General features: G+C 38.2%; 1 protein-coding gene across 1 annotated transcript in view; it reads right to left on the bottom strand.

Moving 5' to 3' along the window:
- The window catches only part of NUBPL (NUBP iron-sulfur cluster assembly factor, mitochondrial), a 211,873-nt gene extending 204,174 nt beyond the window's left edge, over window positions 1-7,699 (bottom strand). Inside the window, exons 1-3 of the mRNA XM_070587594.1 lie at window positions 7,527-7,699; window positions 6,872-7,019; window positions 2,487-2,521 (exon numbers count right to left, since the gene is read on the bottom strand). Coding sequence (XP_070443695.1) covers window positions 2,487-2,521; window positions 6,872-7,019; window positions 7,527-7,634 — 291 coding nt within the window. The 5' untranslated portion in view covers window positions 7,635-7,699. The remainder of the gene's footprint in view (window positions 1-2,486; window positions 2,522-6,871; window positions 7,020-7,526) is intronic.
- Between the last annotated feature and the right edge of the window lie 11,222 nt (window positions 7,700-18,921).

Raw genomic sequence — 18,921 nt, 5'->3', positions numbered from 1 at the left:
ATCCTAGATGTGGCATGTAGGACACCGCCTCAGCATGGCCTGATGAGCGGTGCCACGTCCACGCCCAGGATCCGATCTGGCGAAACCCTGGGCCGCGGCAGCAGAGCACATAAACTTAACCACTCGGCCACGGGGCCGGTCCCATGAAATTGATCTTTAAGTATACATAAATTAACTAAAGAGGACAAGACAGGAGCCAAACATAAAATACTGTATTATGTCAGATTATCTTTGAGAATCACAACGTGCTGCTCAAATTTCCTGGCTTTCTTCTTAATTTCAATACTAACTTCGCTACAAAAAATGTCAAGAAAGAACAAAAGAAACACCTTCATCAGGTTCACAGAATACTGAGGACCTTCCCAAGGAAGATTTTACAAACACGTTCAAAAACACTTAAGGAAACTAAATGCTTTCTGAAGAAGTGGCCCAGGGAAAGTTTGATTGCTTTTCCTTTCTTGTTGCCAATTTCCCTGTCATATATATAAAGCGTTAAAGATGAAGCTGCCCTCATCCTTGCTCCCTGAAAGAAAAAAACAGAAACAGAAAAAAATTTCGAAGCTACCATCTCATCAAAACTAGCAACATTTAACACGAAGGAATCAACCCCTTTTCAACCATTGTTTTCATCCTTTGATCCCTCATTACATAGTTGCTTCACATGACCTTAAGACTCAAAGCTTTGAACGAAATGACAACCAAACTAAAAGATCCCCACACCTACCAATTTATATACCTTCCCACCCGTTGAGTCTTCCGTTTCTTCCCTTCTTTAAGGAAGATGAGGTCCCTTCTCCAGGGTAACTAAGTACCCCAATGAAAATTATTTTAAAAAATATATCACTGCCTCTTACTTCAATAAGGTTGTCTAAACGTAAGTGATCATCTCTCTTCTCTTCCAAATTCCCAATGAGACAAGAGAAAAAATAGTTTAAAACTAAATAAAAAACATAACCACACTAGAAAACAAACAAGGGTGCCATTAGCAGATTAGAGTTTTAAAAAACTCTAGATCCAAGGTTCTCAAACTGTAGCATGCAGCAAAATGCCCTAGAGGGCTGCTAAAAACACAGACTGCGGGGCGCCACCCTCAGGGCTTCCGATTCAGGAGGTCTGCAGTGGGGCTCAAGATTTTGTATGTCTAACAAGTTCCCAGATGATGGTGATTCTGCTAGTCTGAGAATCACACCACGCTAAGTAAACACAGATCATTAAAAAGAAGATTTTTGATTAATTCTAATTAGCATCCTCAGAGAGCATCAAACAAATGGCAGAAAGTTTTCTTTTTAAGTGGATGAGAACAGCAATTGGAAAATAAGAAACAGTTCCGGAAAACTGGAGAAAAACATAATTTTGGGGTTTCAAAAAAAATCAGAAGGGCTAAATAACAACTAAAACTCAATATAGCAGTGTGAAAAATAGTCTAAGACATCTTCTAAAGCACAGAGCAAAAGACAAAGAGAGAGAATATGAGAGAAAAACTAACAAGCATAAAGGGTCAACATCTACCTAATAGGTTTCTGAAGGGAGAAAAACACATCGCAAGAAGTAATCAATGAAGAAATTTTCCCTAAGCTGAAAAAGACTCAAGCCTTGATACTGCCTGGCCAATTTCCAAGCAGAAAAAAAATTTTAAAGGCAACAGCTAGTCACATATTTGTGACATTTCTAAACTTACAAGACATCAAGAAAACTCTAAAAGCTTTGCGGGGAAAAACACAGGTTATTACAAAGCAATATGAACAGCCTAGCATTGGACATCTCATTAGCACGCTAGAAGAGAATACTGTTTTCAAGGTTCAGAGAGGAAATTATTTTGAACTTGGTATTCTACAGCCAAACTATCAAATATAAAACCAAAATAAGACATCTTTGGAAATTCTAGAACTAAAAAATTGACTTCCTTTATGTATCAGTTTCCTACTTCTACTATAAGAAATTATCAAAAAAATCCAAAATGGGTTTCAATGAGCTAAAATCAAGGTGTTGGCAGGATTACCTGCCTTATGGTGGCCCTCAGGAAAAATCCATTTCCTTGCCTTTTCTAGCTTCTAGGGGCTGCCTGAATTTCGTGTTTGTGTTTTTGCTTTTGTTTTTGCTGAGGAAGATTCACCCTGAGCTAACATCTGTGCCAATCTTCCTCTATTTTGTATGGAGGTCACCACCACAACATGGCCACCAATGAGTGAAGTAGGTCCACACCAGGGAACTGAACCCAGGCCACCGAAGCAGAGTGCGCCAGACTTAACAACTAGGCCCTGGAGCGGGCCCCTGCCTCAATTTCTCGACCAACAGTTCCTTTCTATTTTCATCATTATTAAATGTAACCAGTACTTACAGCAGATTTTTGAGTTTCTTAAAGACATGCAAATGACTAGAGCCATGGTATATAGTTTCCAACAGTAAATGAAAAACATCAATTTTTTCTTTGTCATTGTCTTAAAAAACATTTTAATAAATTAATATTTCTATTAATAAACACCTACCGAATCATTTGCTCCTAGTGCAAGTGCAAGGTTCACTGTAAGAAACAAAAACAGAAATTAAATTTAGTAACTTTCCTTCTACCAAAATTCATTTTGCCTTTTAATATTTTCAATGTAATAACCAAAGCACAGAAGTTTTTAATATATCTCCCTTGTAAAGAAAAAAAAAAAAAAAAACCAAGGACATGGAGAGAATACAAAAAGCAAAAAAGACAAAAAAAGAAAGTAATATTCCAGCATAAGCAACAGACACCTGCCCCAAAATTAACATTGTAAATAATCCATTTATAATGTTACAACTTTGTTTAAATAATTCACTTAGTTTATAAAAAACAATGTTAATGGTATTTATAGTTTAATTATTTTCCGGTTTTTTGTTTTTTTTTTTAGGAAGACTAGCCCTGAGCTAACTACTGGCGATCCCCTTCTTTTTGCTGAGGAAGACTGGCCCTGAGCTAACATCCGTGCCCATCTTCTTCTACTTTATATGTGGGATGCCTACCACAGCATGGCTTTTGCCAAGCGGTGCCATGTCTGCACCCAGGATCTGAACCAGCGAACCCCAGGCCGCCGAGAAGCTGAACATGCACACTTAACTGCTGTGCCACTGGGCCAGCCCCTTTTTTTTTTTAATTTGTTTTTTTTTTTCCAAGGAAGATTAGCCCTGAGCTAACTGCTGCCAATCTCCTCTTTTTGCTGAGGACGACTGGTCCTGAGCTAACATCCGTGCCCATCTTCCTCTGCTTTATATGTGGGACACCTACCACAGCATAGCGTGCCAAGCAGTACCATGTCTGCACCCAGGATCTGAACCAGCGAACCCCAGGCCGCCAAAGCAGAACATGCACACTTAACCGCTGCACCACCAGGCCAGCCCCTATAGTTCAATTATTTTCAAAAACATATTTTGCATAAAATTATCTACCTTTTAATAAATAAAAATGGATACGATCCTATTGCCTTTTGCAGGAATTCCAAATATCTAACTCACAAACACCCACGTATATGAAAGGCTGGACCACTGTGCAGGGGGAAGGGAAGAAGGTAAGAGGTAAGGCAGTAAAACATTCCCAAAACTGCCTATGCCACTGAGTCACAAAGACATAAAGGAGGAAGTAGTAATCCCAAAAGCACCCTTAGCCCAGCGATAGGGATACGCTACATCTGAGATGAAGGCGAGGTCTGAAAGTAACACATTTCCAAGACTGATAAATAAATAGATCCTCATACTGTGGATCATGTTTTCTTACAGAACTATTTTATAAATGATGCCAAGGTTGTTTCCTTTAAAGTCTTTAAGAGCCTAAGTCTTCAAGACAGACCTGCTTCAAATCCCAGTTCCACCACCTTCTACTGTATAACTTTGAGTAGGATATTTTACTCCCAACTCTGTGTCCTCCTCTATAAAATGAGGATAACTCCTATGTCATAACTGTTGTGAGAATTAAATGAAATACTGTATGTAAAGTACTTAGCCTGGGGCATGGCATTTGATAAATGAATTTTTTTTTCCTGAGGAAGATTAGCCCTGAGCTAACATCTGTTGCCAATCTTCTTCTTTTGCTTGAGGAAGATTAGCCCTGAGCTAACAACTATGCCAATCCTCTTCCACTTTATATGTGGGTAGCCACCACAGCATGACTGATGAGTGGTGTAGGTCCACACTCAGGATCCGAACCCGCAAACCCAGGCTACCAAAGTGGTGCATGCCAAACTTAACCACTGCGCCATGGGACCAGCACTGATAAATTAATTGTTATAAATTACAAAATAATTCTGAATTTCAGATACATCATAGGTGAAATATAATCCAACTTCTAAGCAGAAACTTAGAGAGCAATTCATTTTAACGGTAGGGTCTTCCTGCATTTATACAGTAGAATCACACAGAGCATGCTTGTATTAATCAAATGTCACCATTCTAATACAAAATATCTCTAGCATACATATTCAAATAGGAAATATTCTGAGACAGTTTGGGACAGAAATAAGTAACATAAGAGAAAGAAATATAATACCAGAGTTACACAGAAATAATCTGTTTCTAAGGCTTATGTATGCAGATAGAGCTGTTACAAAAAAGTATAGGCCAGTTGTTTTGGACAGATGGTATAATATTAACAAAGAAAAAAGCAAGGAAGGGACATTTACTGAAACACCTACTATGTGTCAAACACTATACATTTTCTCCTATATTTTCCTATTTAAATGCTGTCACATTCCATGGCAATAGATGATCTTCTAACCAAAAACAATAAACAATCTGTTTAAGGAAAGTGCTAGCCTACGGATCCCACAAATTACATTGCACAAAACTCAAAGAACTTACAGCAATCATCCTGAAAATAAATTTTAAAATTTCCATCTTTAACCAGTCTAAATAACCATGGAGCATGCAAAAGGACTCATACCACTGAAAACAGGTAACTTTACTCCACATTTTAAAACAAGAACAGGTGGATTCTAGAACCAAAGACTAAGAGCTTCTAAATTTTAAAAGCAAAACATCAAATAGATGGATCATAGGCTCTTAGGAAAAAAGCAAAAATGTATAGGTTATAGCATTAATTCCTTAAGAACAATCACTAATCATTTTTTAATAATAATATAGTACCTATCAAATAGTAATGTATTAAGGGTCTATCATAGCTACAATAGTTGGTAAAACTTCATTTCTTCAAAACATCTGAAAAACTCTTCCACAGTTACCTTCAGGTCAAAACGGGAAAAAAAGTGAATAAGACTCTACAGTGGGATTTATAGCTGGTTGTACAACTATTAAACTGCTTTTCCCAGGAAGTACCGAATACGGCTTTAAGTCAAGACATAAGACGTCTAGTGATAGTCACAGTACTCTGTACCTGGCCCTTCTTATTTTAAAATGTCTTTGATTTCAATGGAACTAAAGAATTTTAAGGTAAATATATGCCCGACTTTAGGTTAATAGAAAAAAATCAAAATTTAAAAGATTTTGTCAGTTTAGAATTATGCCAAAATTAACAAAATGAAATATAATAAGAATGGTCATTTTCTAAAAATCAACTGCAAAAAAGATAGATTGGATAGGACCTGAATGAGCAACCATTCCTATTGAAATGAGTGAAAATTGAATATGAGCCAACAATAAGACATAAGTGCTTTACAACTCCAAATTAATAATACAAACGACCTCTGTTGAGCAGGATTGGGAGGAGAGAAGTTACCTTCCACATTATTACACTGGAATAAGTTTTTAGGAAATAAAAAGTTTCTTTTGAACACTTTTGGGAATATCTGGTTATTAGTCTTGGATGGTAACTCTTCTATTTCTGGTGGCACTTCTTTTATGGGTTCTGAAAGCAGCATTTCAATCACACTGAAATTTATAGTCAATTTAAAAAGAGGCACCAAAAACAATTTTCTGTACATGAATACAAAAGATATAAAGATTAGATGATATTTTAAATAATTAAAACAATGTTAAACCTTTCAAGCATTTTCAAACACCAGATCTATGTTGACTTTATAAATGTTGAAAATTATATTATAGTTAAATGAAAAAAGGTCACGATAATGTCAACAATCTCATTCCAACTACATAGCTATATGTACACTGATAAAGACTGGAAAAGAACATCAAAGAACAGAAATAATTTAGCCTTAAAGTTACTAGATGTTTTAAAAATGACAATAACAGCAATCAAACATTGAGCACTTGCTATGTAGGAGACACTGGACTAAGGAGTTAGCTTGTTTAATTCGCATAGCCATCCTATGAAAAAAATTATCATCATTACCATTTTACAGTTAAGTAAACTGAAGATCCGATGGGCAACCTGACCACCTTCTCCTCAGTTAAGGAGTCAGAGACCCAGCTGTGTACCTAGTTTTTCTGCTTTTTTTTTTTTAAGATTGGCACCTGGGCTAACAACTGTTGCCAATCTTTTTTATTTTATTTTATTTTATTTATTTATTTATTTTAAGGATTGGCACCTGGGCTAACAACTGTTGCCAATCTTTTTTTTTCGTTCCTGCTTTATCTCCCCAAACCCCCCTGTACGCAGTTGTATATCTTAGTTTCAGGTCCTTCTAGTTGTGGGATGTGAGACGCTGCCTCAACGTAGCCTGACGAGCGGTGCCATGTCCGCGCCCAGGATCCGAACCCCCGGACGCTGCAGCGGAGCGCGCGAACTTAACCACTCGGCCACGGAGCCAGCCCCTGTACCTAGTTTTGTCTAACTCCATTCTAAGCCTCTAATCACCACCAACTCCTGAGACTAAGGAATCAGCTATTAAGAATTCCACAAATACTAGCTTTTTCAAAAACAAAACTATAATTTTAAAACTGTGCACTTGTCAATTGGCATAAGTTCCTAATCAAGATTAGAATTAATATCCTATAATACCTGCTGTGGTAGACTTTCCAACTCCACCCTTTCCAGAAGCCACAACTATAACTTGTTTGACACCTTCTATTGGTTTCTGCTTTGGAAGTCCTCGGGACATGATTTGTGTTCTTCTTTGTTTTAGGGTCTCACTCTCAGCGCCAGATAACTTGGGAAGAAAAAAAAAAAGCCATCTCCATTATCATGCTGTAAAAGTAAAAACAGTTTGGAGTTCGTGATCAAGAGGTCTTTCTTTTCTAGTCTAATTCTGCTCATCTCCACTAGCCTTTAGTGCTATTTACCTACTGCTACTGATCACCATGGTAGAGACAGATTGTTTAAGTTGAAATTTATCTGCCAGGATACAATGACGTTAAAAACGGAAAACTCTGCGTGTTTTCCTTCTCCCTATTTTCTAAATAAACCAACACTAAGAAAGCAATGTGCAAGTCACACATCCATATTCTAACCATCTATTTCGTGTCCCTACACGCCTCGGCCTGGTCCTACCGGGGCCTGCCTGGAAAGTGGGGACGTGCAGCCAACCTGGGTCCCGGTGGGCCGCCAATTGGGCGGGGTCCCACGAGGGACTGAGGGCCCTCATGTCAGGGCACCTGCGACCCTGCCGCCCCAGCATCCGACCCGCCCGCCTCCCCTGGCCTGCAGCACCACGGACCTGGCGCCAACAAACCAACATCTGGCGTCCGCAAAGCGGGGCACAGGCCCTGGCACCACCCCGAAGCGACACCCCACGAAAAAGCAGCAAACGCTGCCAAGACCCCATGGCGCGGAGCGCTGCCCCGAACCCAGCCCGGAAACCGTCGCGGCGGGCGCGGGCTGATGACGTCACGTGGCAACGTTCGGCTGCCTCAACCTAGCAACTAGCCGCCTGAGTTTCTGCAGCCCAGGGGCCCAACTTGTCGCGGTCTCGTGTCTAGCCAGGTACAAACATTTTACAGCGTTTTACCAAACGGTTGTGAAGCGTTTTCGCAAACCTCATCTCATTTTGTCTTCACAGAAGTCCTGGAGTAGGTAGGTAGGAGACTCTTACTCTATAGAGTCCGCTTTTTATTAGTAAGATAACAGACTTAGAAAGTTTAGAGCCTTGACCCGACTAAAAAGAAGTAGGAAATGCTGGAACTTGAAAATGACTCCAGGTTTTCTCCCTGCGCAGAATAGAGACGCTTAAACACTGCCACTGTTAATGATTTTCCCTTTTTTTTCGTCCCTGCATCTTTATTGTATTCCCTGATCTACAATAATACTCTGCTTTGTGTTGATATTTACTGCTGTGTTGTTCCCTGAAAGAGAAGTCGCAGTGCTTAGCTAGTCTCGAAAAAGTTTAGGTAAATCAGAAAGCAGGTCTAATGAAGCAAGTTTCGTTCAAGAAGGAACTTAAGTGAGACAAAGCTTGAGGAAGGACGTGGAATTTATCATGGTGGAAGGAAGTATCTCTACATCCAAAACTGTGAGAGAGTGAAGGAAACGGCTGTAGGAGAGAAAGCTGGAAAGCTGATACAAGAAGCCAGACGCAGCAAAAGGATCACTTAGGGTGTAGAATGGTTTACCCTCACATTCTCCATAATATTGTCTAAGGTTGGTTTTAACTTCTTTTATTTGGTTCTTATCTATAGAGAGTTTGTTATATAATCATTGTTTATTCTCCTCTAATATGATCTTTAATTTCCTTGTCTTTAATACAGGTACAACATATCAACTTCAAAGAATTATTGTAAGGATTCAATGAGATATTACCAGCAAGGTACGTTTAATTTGATAAGCCCTGAAAAAAAATCAGTTCCTTGCTTTTTCTCCCCCATCTCACAACGTTATTGTTTCATCAGCTTTGTTTACTCTTACCCTAGGTTTGACTCTTTTAGCTTATTGTTTTATATCACTTTATTATTTTATGATATTCTTCTCAATTATATTAATTTTTAAACATTTATCAGCTCAATTTTAATCAATTGTAAGCCAAAAGAAGCAGAAAACTCTACCATTGTCTTAAACAAGTAGGAATATATTAGCCATGTAGGAAAAGTCAGGGGTAGACCCTACAGGTCTGATGCAGTGGAACCACTGTGTTATTATGTCCCATATTCATTCTTTTTGTTCCATGATGTTGGTGTCCTTATTTTTGTCCCCTCACAGTCATAAGATGGTGACTGCACCTTCAGGCATCAAGGCTATGTTCTACACAGAAAGAGAGGGGAATGAGAAAGATAAAGAGCTTTCCCTAGTGAGTCTTTGCCTATTTTATTTGGGAAAGGAAACCACATACACATCAGATTGGCTACAACCAGGTCACACAACCACCCTTAGAAGCAAGAGAAGATGAGAAATCAAGCATTTCAATATCTCTTACCTAAAGAGTAGAGAAAAGCAATGGAGAAGGTGATTGGAAATGGATATTGAGTAAGCCAACTCAGTATCTGTCCTAGAGAAGCTATACAAAATTTTCTGGGATTATGGGGAGTGAAGATAGTTAGAGGAAAAGTGAGAACTTAGCTATTCATGTGTTCTTATGCCAGATATTGGTAGTTGGAAACCCAATAACATTCTCAACCCCCAGTTTCCTTGCAACCTTCAACTGTAGAGGCTAGAAATCCATATACTCACTTTCCTAGTTTCACTTGCTAACTCTGGACATGGTTCTGCGCATTTACAGCATACTTCTGGACAATGTAGTATAATGAAAATTTTCAGGTGGTGCTTCTGAGAAAGCTTTAGTTTTTCTGATAGAGTGGAATATGTTCCACTCTGGTAGTTGGTGCTACTCCTTTTTACCATCTTGACCATGAATGTGACACCTGTAGGTGTGGCAGTCATCTTGTGAACATGACAACCACAATGGTGACAAACACAATGACAAAAGCCAACAGCTAAGGGTAACGAAGTGGAGGTATGGCAGTTAGACGAATTCTTGGTTGTATAGTTAAGCTGCTATGCGAGTCCTGGCCTGCATCTCCAGGCCTCCTGTTGTATGAGATAATTAATAGTTTAAACCACTGTTGGTGAGGATTTCTGTTATCTAAAGCTAAAATAATCTGTGCATATTACTGTTCCTAAGAAGGAGCCCCATACATTGTGACTACCCCTCTACTATTCACCCAAGATTGAGCCCCAGGGAGGAGGGAGATCGACAGAGCCTCAGTTTGAGGGATGTGAGAGCAACAGAATCAACGCCCCACTCCCAGATAGAACTCAGTGCAGTGGCAGGACCACAGAACAAAAACGGTTGAGTGACGAGTTTAGGCAGACAGCCTGAGGCAGCCACATAGGGCTTGCCCCTTGAGAGGAGACATAGGAGAGCTGAGAGAAAGCTGTTCCTTAAGAGACCTTAAGGTCAAGAATGAGAGAAGATTGACAACAATCTGCGTGGTTAAATACTTGGCATCTCAATGGATGCCAGCATGGATAAATAAAGACCTTGAGGATTAAATTCACATCGCCATGTGGACATCTGGACAGTACAGAGGCACATCCCTGGTCAAATCTGTATTTAACAAGTTTTTACCACCCTGAGGGAAATTTATAAATAAATACTGAGCAAAACAAAGAGGATTCTTTTGAATGTCTCCTAACTATGTATAAAATAATACTTTGTATCATTTTCTAGAAAGGAAGTATTTGTATGTACTGGATTATCCCCACTCCCATCAGAAAAAACAAAATGATCCTCCTTAGGTGACCAAGGACTCCCTGAAAGTTCAGATTCCCACACAGACAAGGAGCCTGCCTCGTTCCCTGTCCATAAGCCTCACTGACTGCCTCAGTGTCGGCTGAGAACAAGCTTCAGTCCTTTGCTCAGCTCACTAAGGAAGAGCAGGGTGGCGTGGACAGTTTCCTGCCTCTGTTGAGTATACTAAATAAAACTCAGAAACTAGTGCCATTTCCTTCAATTTAAGATTATTGTCCCCACCTGAACCTCTCATCCTGTCCAAAGAGCTCACTCAGATGAAAACCTTACCCCATCCATGGACTTGTCTAAATGACAAACTCGTTCATTGACCCTACTTTGCCCTGCAGTGTAATTTGTTCCCAAATCTCTCTGCTCATGACTAAGCATGAAGCTCTCTTATCTACATCTAATACATTTTCACATTAAAATATAGAGTAGTTCTGCCTAGGTGAACAGCTTCCCACTGAGCCAGCCTCTGTAGGAAACTTGGTCTAGGAAGTTTGTGGATTTTCCCCTATCAAAGACTTCGCTGGCCTTTCAGTCCCTTAGCTCACATAAACTAGTGCTGTCGAAGAAGCTCCCCATTCCTATAAAAAAAATTCCATAAAGCAATTGTATATATATTCTTAGACTAGATAAGCTTCTGAGAATATGCCTCCAAATGACTAAAAATCTCCCTCTAGGGTGAGACAGGATAGGTCCCTAAATGCCAATATCCAAAGCTGGATAAATCAAGGGTGATTTGACATTTGAATTTCTGATTTATAAGATTGAACTGAATCCTTGGCCAAAGGTCATCAGGCTTGTGTCATAGCTGAGTATTTAATTTTTAAAGCTTCAAAGAAGATCCCATCCTGAAATAGAATCCACACAATCAGAATTTAGAAAAAGTATTTGTCACCCAAGGCAAATACTTTCTACACATGGGACCTTAGCATTCCCATGCTTTTGCTTTTTTATTTCATTTAAGTAAATGAATTAAATACCAAACCTGTCTGCTTTCAGCCAAATCTTTGCTACCCTGCAATTCTATCCTAGAGATTAAAAGACATAAGTTTCTACAAGGCTTTGCTAAAACCTTACCTCATTCTGTATTCAGAAGAGAATTTTCCTGTGCACTTTAGGGAACATTCCAAGGACAATGACAAAGCAGAGCCCCATCAAGATACCAAACTTTCACTTCAGCTAATGTGAAGTTCTATTTTCTTCAGGGAAAAGGAAATAATGTAGATTTCTGTCTGTTTTATCAAAATGTGAGGATGTCCTTTATAATCACATGATTTACATAGTGTCTTAGTCTACTTCGTGTTCTGGTACCAAATCTTGTCGATTCATTTATTAACCTTTTCTATGTAGAATTTATTAACCTTACATATAAATATTATACATGATATGTCATAAATATTGCAGGCGCAAAATCTGTTCAGTCCATTTATATTTGTGAAGAACTCCTACCAGATCCCTGTAATCTCTCGAAAAACATCTATATTCTGACTTATAGCGATACAGTGCAAATGCCAACATTAAGGGTTATTATAATATGAATTTGCTCTAGGGTAGACCAGCAAACTGAAAAGTAGAAAGTTTATCTCTGTCTTCAGCCTTCCACGTGGCTCTTAAGCTACTTGGAGAGCTCCAATCCATACCAACCAACCTTACAGGTAGTATTTGGGTCCATTTTCCACGGCATCATATTCTGCAGCTTAAAAATAAAAATAAAATAAGATTTTCCTGACCACTTATGACTCAGGCTAATGAACTTACTCTCATTCCTATTAGAGGCCATCCACTAACCATAACTCAATAATCCAAAAGCTATTGAAGTGATAGTTACTAATCTCTTGCATCTTAGGCTTTCCTAGTCTTTGTTAGTCTTCAAAAGAGATAAAAATGTTTTTGCATAGGAAATGTTCATTTTAGGCATAATTGTTCTGAGTAGTTTAATAGCTGGTGTTTTGACTTGGTTAGGAATGCAGAGAGCTTCTTTAATTACCTGATGAAGTTTTGTAGATTGCTCAAAGTCAACGACCTTGTTAGATTAATGCCACACAATCTCTTTTGCAAATTTCTCATCATGTGCAAAAATTACTATTTTTTTTAACCAAGGCTATTTTTGTGGGGGAACATGCTGGCAATGTGCTGTTGAGAATGCCATTTTTAATAGATATCAGTTACCAGAACAACAAAATCAACACCCTAGGCTGATGAAATGCACCATTTGCTTGTGAAATGTGTATATATATGTGAGATTGTATTTTTCTCTAACACTTTTCTGAAGTGCAACTCTTTACCACTTTTCCAGGGTCTGATATAAGGCCATTTCATTCCATAGCTGACAGTACTGGAGAAAGAGCAGAATAGTGGAAGAAGAAAGTAATGTGCTTAGTAGTTTACACTTAGTAGTTTGTGATACTATATAGCTAACTGGAAATTTTATTAAGCCATTCCCACCAATTCCTTCTGGACTATAGAATTAATTGAACATGATTTCTTAGTGGGTATCTCTCTCTTTGTAGCATATGTCATATGTCAAATTAATCATTCTTTTCCAACAGACTCTAAGATGACCCAAAATGATCCTTGTCTCTTGATATTCCCACCCTTGTGTAATGCCCCCCTCCTTGAGTGTGAGCAGGACCTGTAACTTGCTTCTAACCAATAGCATACAACAAAGGTGATAGCAGGTCGCTTCTGTGGTTACACTGCATACAATTGTAACTTCTGGCTTTGTAGGAGGCCTCCTGGCTTGCTTTGATGAAGCCCTGCCACGTTGTGAACTGCCTATGGAACAGGCCACGTGGCAAGGAGCAGCTGACAGCCAACAAAGAACCAAGGCCCTCAGTCCAACAGCCTGCAAGGAGCTAAATTCCACCACCAACCACATGAGATCAGAAGTGGATCCTTCCCAGCTGAGCTTTCAAATGAGACCCCAGCCCTGGCTGACCCCTTGCTGCAGCCTCGTGAGAGACCATAACGCAAAGGACTCAGTTAAATTGCGCCAAGATTCCTGACCCACAGAAATTGTGAGATAATAAATGTGTGTTGTTTTAAGCCATCAAGTTTGTGGTAATTGGTTATGGAGCACTAGATATCTAATAGTAACCCAGATTTTAATAAGAATATTGTCAAAGTGTCAAGGTATTGTTTCTTGTAGGCAATTCCTTTTTTTTAACTGAGATATAATTGACATATAACAGCAATTCTTTTTTTGCCATATGAAAAAATATGCATATTTTGTTAAGAAATTAAATCCTTTGTGTATTTTAAACCTTTGTTGAGAGTTATTAAATGTTATTATTTGAGTACTAATAATACATTACTTGTATAATATTAATTATCGAACCCCGTAAAATAACATGATAATATTAGATGCTAGAGAATAGGAATGTGGAGGCGGTGGATTGAAGATTCTCTTTGCTTCACAAACCAAATTCTGTTTTTCTTGCTAACAGTTGAACCCACCCTTAGTAACTGAACCCATTTCTTAGTGGAGAAAAATTAGACAGTATTACAGTCCTACTATTCTGCTCTTCTCTCAATGATCAAATAGTTTTCTCTTCAGTTATGTAAGAAACTAGAGTTGCAGCTCCATTCTCTGTCTGCATTAGCAGGTCATCATCATTCTTCAATAATGTAATTAATCTGGATACAAATATGAGGAATGCAATTTTTTGTACTTAATGTATAAATACAAAGTAATGCAAACAAGAATTTTCCAGTGACACTCTAAATAACAGCTAACTGCATAGTTGTAAATCAGCCTGGTTAATTCAGTCCATATGAAGCATCCAGTTAATCATACTGCACACATACCCCACAGTTATCCACACCCCAGGAAAAATATAATGATGCCTATTAGAGTCTTTGGAGACAACCCAAGTGAATGCTGCAGAGAATTCTGCAGAATTTATTCCTAAAAACACCTTCATAGAATCTCCCATTGAGCCATAATCTGTACAATTCTTATTATTTACTGAATCTTATATCTGAAAGATTTTTAAAGCATTTTCACATTCATTATCCTGTTCAGGTTTCAAAACTGCCATGAGGTTGGCAGGGAAGTTATTATCAGTTCCATTTTTTGATAGGGAAATGAGGAGTCAGAGAAGTTAGTTTATTTGCTTTAGGGCAAATTGTTGAAAGCAAAATGGAAATACAGATCTCTCATTACATTTACAGAAATATTGTTGAAAAAACAAAATTACATTTGGACCAGCTGTCATAGGAGAGGCACCTGGGCAAAATAGCACCACCTCTGCAGGAAGAAATCTAGATTCCTACTCAACTACTTAATTCAGTAGGCATTTCCATCTCTAAGCTTCTCATGTAAACTTAGGCTTCATCTGCTTTAGTTAAAGGTAATTTATTTCAGAGACCTATAAACATGCTTAATTGCCTTCTCTTGAACTACATTGAAATCACATTTTAATTTATAAGATATTCAGATTTTAATTAAAATATTGTTTGTGTTCCAATTATAATAGTTTATAATCCCTTTGCTCTTTGCAATCCCATCATTCCTTAAAATTCTGTCTCAAAGTCTACTCCTTCCATAAAGCCTTCCATAAAGCCTTCTCTGATAATTCAGGTATTGATCTTCACCTTCCTTAACAGTTTATTTAAACAGCACGAATTTAAGGTGCAATTTGATTGCTTTCATTTTGTACATTTAAGTTAGCAAAGCTAGCCTGTTTCAGGTCTCTCTGATATAGCCTGCTTTCAGTGTCAGTTCAATATTGCCGTAACACAGCCAGGTTTATTTAAATGAGGCACAATATTACTTCTACCTGCATCCATAGCACTTAATCCTAAATTCTCTTCAATTTGGAACATTATTACATATTGCCTTTTGCTGTTTTCTATTTGTGTCTTCTCTTACACAGGACTCTGTAGTATTTGAGGACCAGAGCTACATTGTAATGATAATTTATATCACCTGTACATAGCCGAGTGCCAGGCACACAGCAGGGGCTCGGGAGTCACTGACTGGTTACCTATTATGACAGCAATGCGTAGTGGGAATGTCAGTGGAGTGAAGAGCTTGGAAAGCCAGGAATAGTGCCAGAATTCTGCTAACTAACTATATGATCTTGGACAAGTAATTAAACTCTATTTCTCCAAATACAACATGAAGAAATTAACCTACATAATCCACAGATTCATCTTCCAAGCTCATATTGAATTAAAATAAGAACTGAAGAGAACAAAGTTGTGTGGCTTCACTTTTCCTAAAATAATTTTGAAAAAATCAAGGTAAAATAGTTTAGAGATGCTGCAGAGCAGCAAAAGCACAAGGTTTATTGCCTTCCTTAAATAGGACATAAATCAAAGAATTACATAGGATTTTTTCACATTTAACATTGTCAGTTCATCTTGGAAATGGTTTCTATTCTGTCTTTTGGAGCCTAGTTTCTTGACTTTTCATGCTCCAGAGAGTCTGCAACTCTAACCTCAAGTTCTGCCAAATAAGTTATTGTCCAAAGTCCCTTCTGAGTAAACAATACAAAATGAAAGAAACACAATACAAAACGAGAGAAACATAGGCTCTCTTCTGGCCTAGATCATAGAAAACTGATCAGATTCCGCTTTCCTTCTTGACGAAGTATTAAAATTTATCAGCCTAGGGGCCAGCCTGATGGTGCAGCAGTTAAGTTCACACATTCCACTTCAGCGGCCCGGGGTTCACTGGTTCAGATCCCAGGTGCAGACATGGCACCGCTTGACAAGCCATGCTGTGGCAGGCGTCCCACATATAAAGTAGAGGAAGATGAGCACGGATGTTAGCTCAGGGCCAGTCTTCCTCAGCAAAAAGAGGAGGATTAGCAGTAGATGTTAGCTCAGGGCTAATCTACCTAAAAAAAAAAAAAATCAGCCTATATAGACATCCATTCATAAAAATCTCCAATTAAAAATATCAAACATTTTGAGGCCAGCCTGGTGGCGTTGTGGTTAAGTTCGCACACTCCACTTCAGCAGCCCAGGATTCACAGGTTCAGATTCCTGGGACGGACCTAGCACCACTCGTCAAGCCATGCTGTGGCAGCATCCCACATAAAACAGAGGAAGTCTGGCACAGATGTTAGCTCAGCGACAATCTTCCTCAAGCAAAAAGAGGAAGATTGGCAACAGATGTCAGCTCAGGGCCAATCTTCCTCACACACACAAAAAAAATCAAACATTTCTTTCATCATATCTAAGATCTGTAGATTTAACAAAATTCCAGTCATAATCCCAACAATTAACAAGCTGACTAAAATTTATATGGAAATTTAAAGGACCCAAAATATCCAAAACAATCTTGAAAAATAACAAAATAGGAGGACTCACATTCCTGACTTTAAGACTTTCAATAAGACTGTAGTAATCAAAACAGTATAGGAATGGTATGAGGCTCAACAGATACATCAATGAAAGAGAACAGAAAGGTGCCAAAGCACCCAATCAGGAAAGTCTTTTCAACAATGGTACTCAAATAACCCTGATGCCCACCCCACACCATCCAGGTAGATCATAAACCCAAACATAAAAATCATGACTTAGGAGTAATCAAAAGTTTCTTAGATGGGTCTTAGAACACAATAACCATTAAAGAGAAAAATCAAGAAATTAATCAAAATTTAAAACTTCCATTCATCAAAAGATACCATTATGAAAATGAATAGGCAAACCACAGACTGGGAGAAAGTGTTCACAAAACATGTATCTGATAAGGACTGGTTTCTGGAACTGCACTGTCCAATATGGTAGCCATTAGTCAAAGTAGCTGTTTCAATTTAAATTAACTAAAATTAAATACAATTAAAAATACACTTCCTCATTTGCACTAGCCATGTTTCACAATAAACATATTGGACTATGCAGAAAATTCCATTGGACAGCACTGATCTAGACTGTAAAGACATACCACAACTCACAATGAAAAGACAATCCAATTAAAAAATAGACAAAAGATTTGAAAAGATGTTTCATAAAAATGAAGATGCATGAATGGCCAATAAGTATGTGAAAAAAAATGCTCAACGTCATTAGTCAACAGGGAAATGCAAATTAAAATTGCAATGATGTATCAGTCACTACATACCCACTAGAATGGCTAAAATTTAAAGGAATGACAAAACCAAACACTGGCAAATTTGTAGGGAGACTGGAACTTTCTTACATTCTTGGTGGAAATTTAAAATGGTATAACCATTTTGGGAAATAGTTTGGCATTATAAGAGTTACATACACACCTACCCTACAATCCAGCAATTCCACTTCTAGGCATTTAACCAAGAGAAATGAAAATATATGTCCCATAAAAACTTGAATGCAAGTGTATTCAAGTAACAGGTTTATTCACAATAGTCCCAAATTGGAAATAACCCAGATATACATCAATAAAATAGATTTTTAAATTGTATATTTCTAAAGGAACAAACATGTAACCACATAAATAAGCATCAAAAAAAAAAAGCACAATATGCTTCAGAAGGAAACCTAATACATGATAGTACATACTGTATGATTCCATTGATGTGAAATTCTAGAACAGGCAAAAACTAATCCATGGTGGAGAAAAAATTAGAACAGTGATTGCCTGTGGAAGAGATGAAGGCACGGATTATCTGGAAAGTGGCATGAGGGAACTTTCTGGAATGATGGTAATGTTCCATATTGTCATAGTGGTTTGGGTTACCCGTGGGTATATGTCAAAAATCAGCAAATACACCTTAAGACTTGCACATTTCATCATATGTAAATTTTACATTTTAAAAACTGTATTCAACTCTAGCTATTGATACACATGCTGACGTATTTAGGGAGAAGTATACTGATGTCTGAAATTTACTTTTGTGGAGGAGGGGAAAATTCCCTCCCTTCTCCCCTGGGTCTTATGGCTGGTCAAATAATTAAAATGACATAAGGTGGGTTAACAGGAGAAAATCAAACAAAATTTAATACATGCACACAAAGGATTCATATAAGCATGAAAAATTCCAAAGACAGTCAGGCAAAATGAGGTATATGTGTCTTTCTAGGCCAAGGAGAATGGAGCTAGAAGTCTGGGCCTTCAAAGGGAAAGAAGGCAATTTACAGGAAGATGAAGAGAGTTAATGTTTGGCAAACAAATGTTTAGTGGGCCATTTGGAGACAATGGGACCCAAAGAGGCTTTCATCAAATGGCCATGCTAGTTTCCTCTTTGTCTACCCCACCTAGTTCAGGTTATACTAGAGCTATCTATAGTGATAATTCCTTCCTGAGACAAGTCCTTCTATCTTAAATTCTTTTAGGCATTTTGGGAGAAGGTCAAAGGTTCTTCCTGAGCCTTCTGAGCTTGCATATTTTCAGCTTGAAATAATCCACGTTATGAGAGTGACACATTAGGGAGGTGCCTGCCCTCAACCC

This window comes from Equus przewalskii, chromosome 1 (assembly GCF_037783145.1).
Source record: "Equus przewalskii isolate Varuska chromosome 1, EquPr2, whole genome shotgun sequence".
In the NCBI taxonomy this organism is placed as follows: Eukaryota; Metazoa; Chordata; class Mammalia; order Perissodactyla; family Equidae; genus Equus; species Equus przewalskii.
The sequence above is the reverse complement of the archived record's forward strand: the minus strand, read 5'-3'. Positions and strand labels throughout refer to the sequence as shown.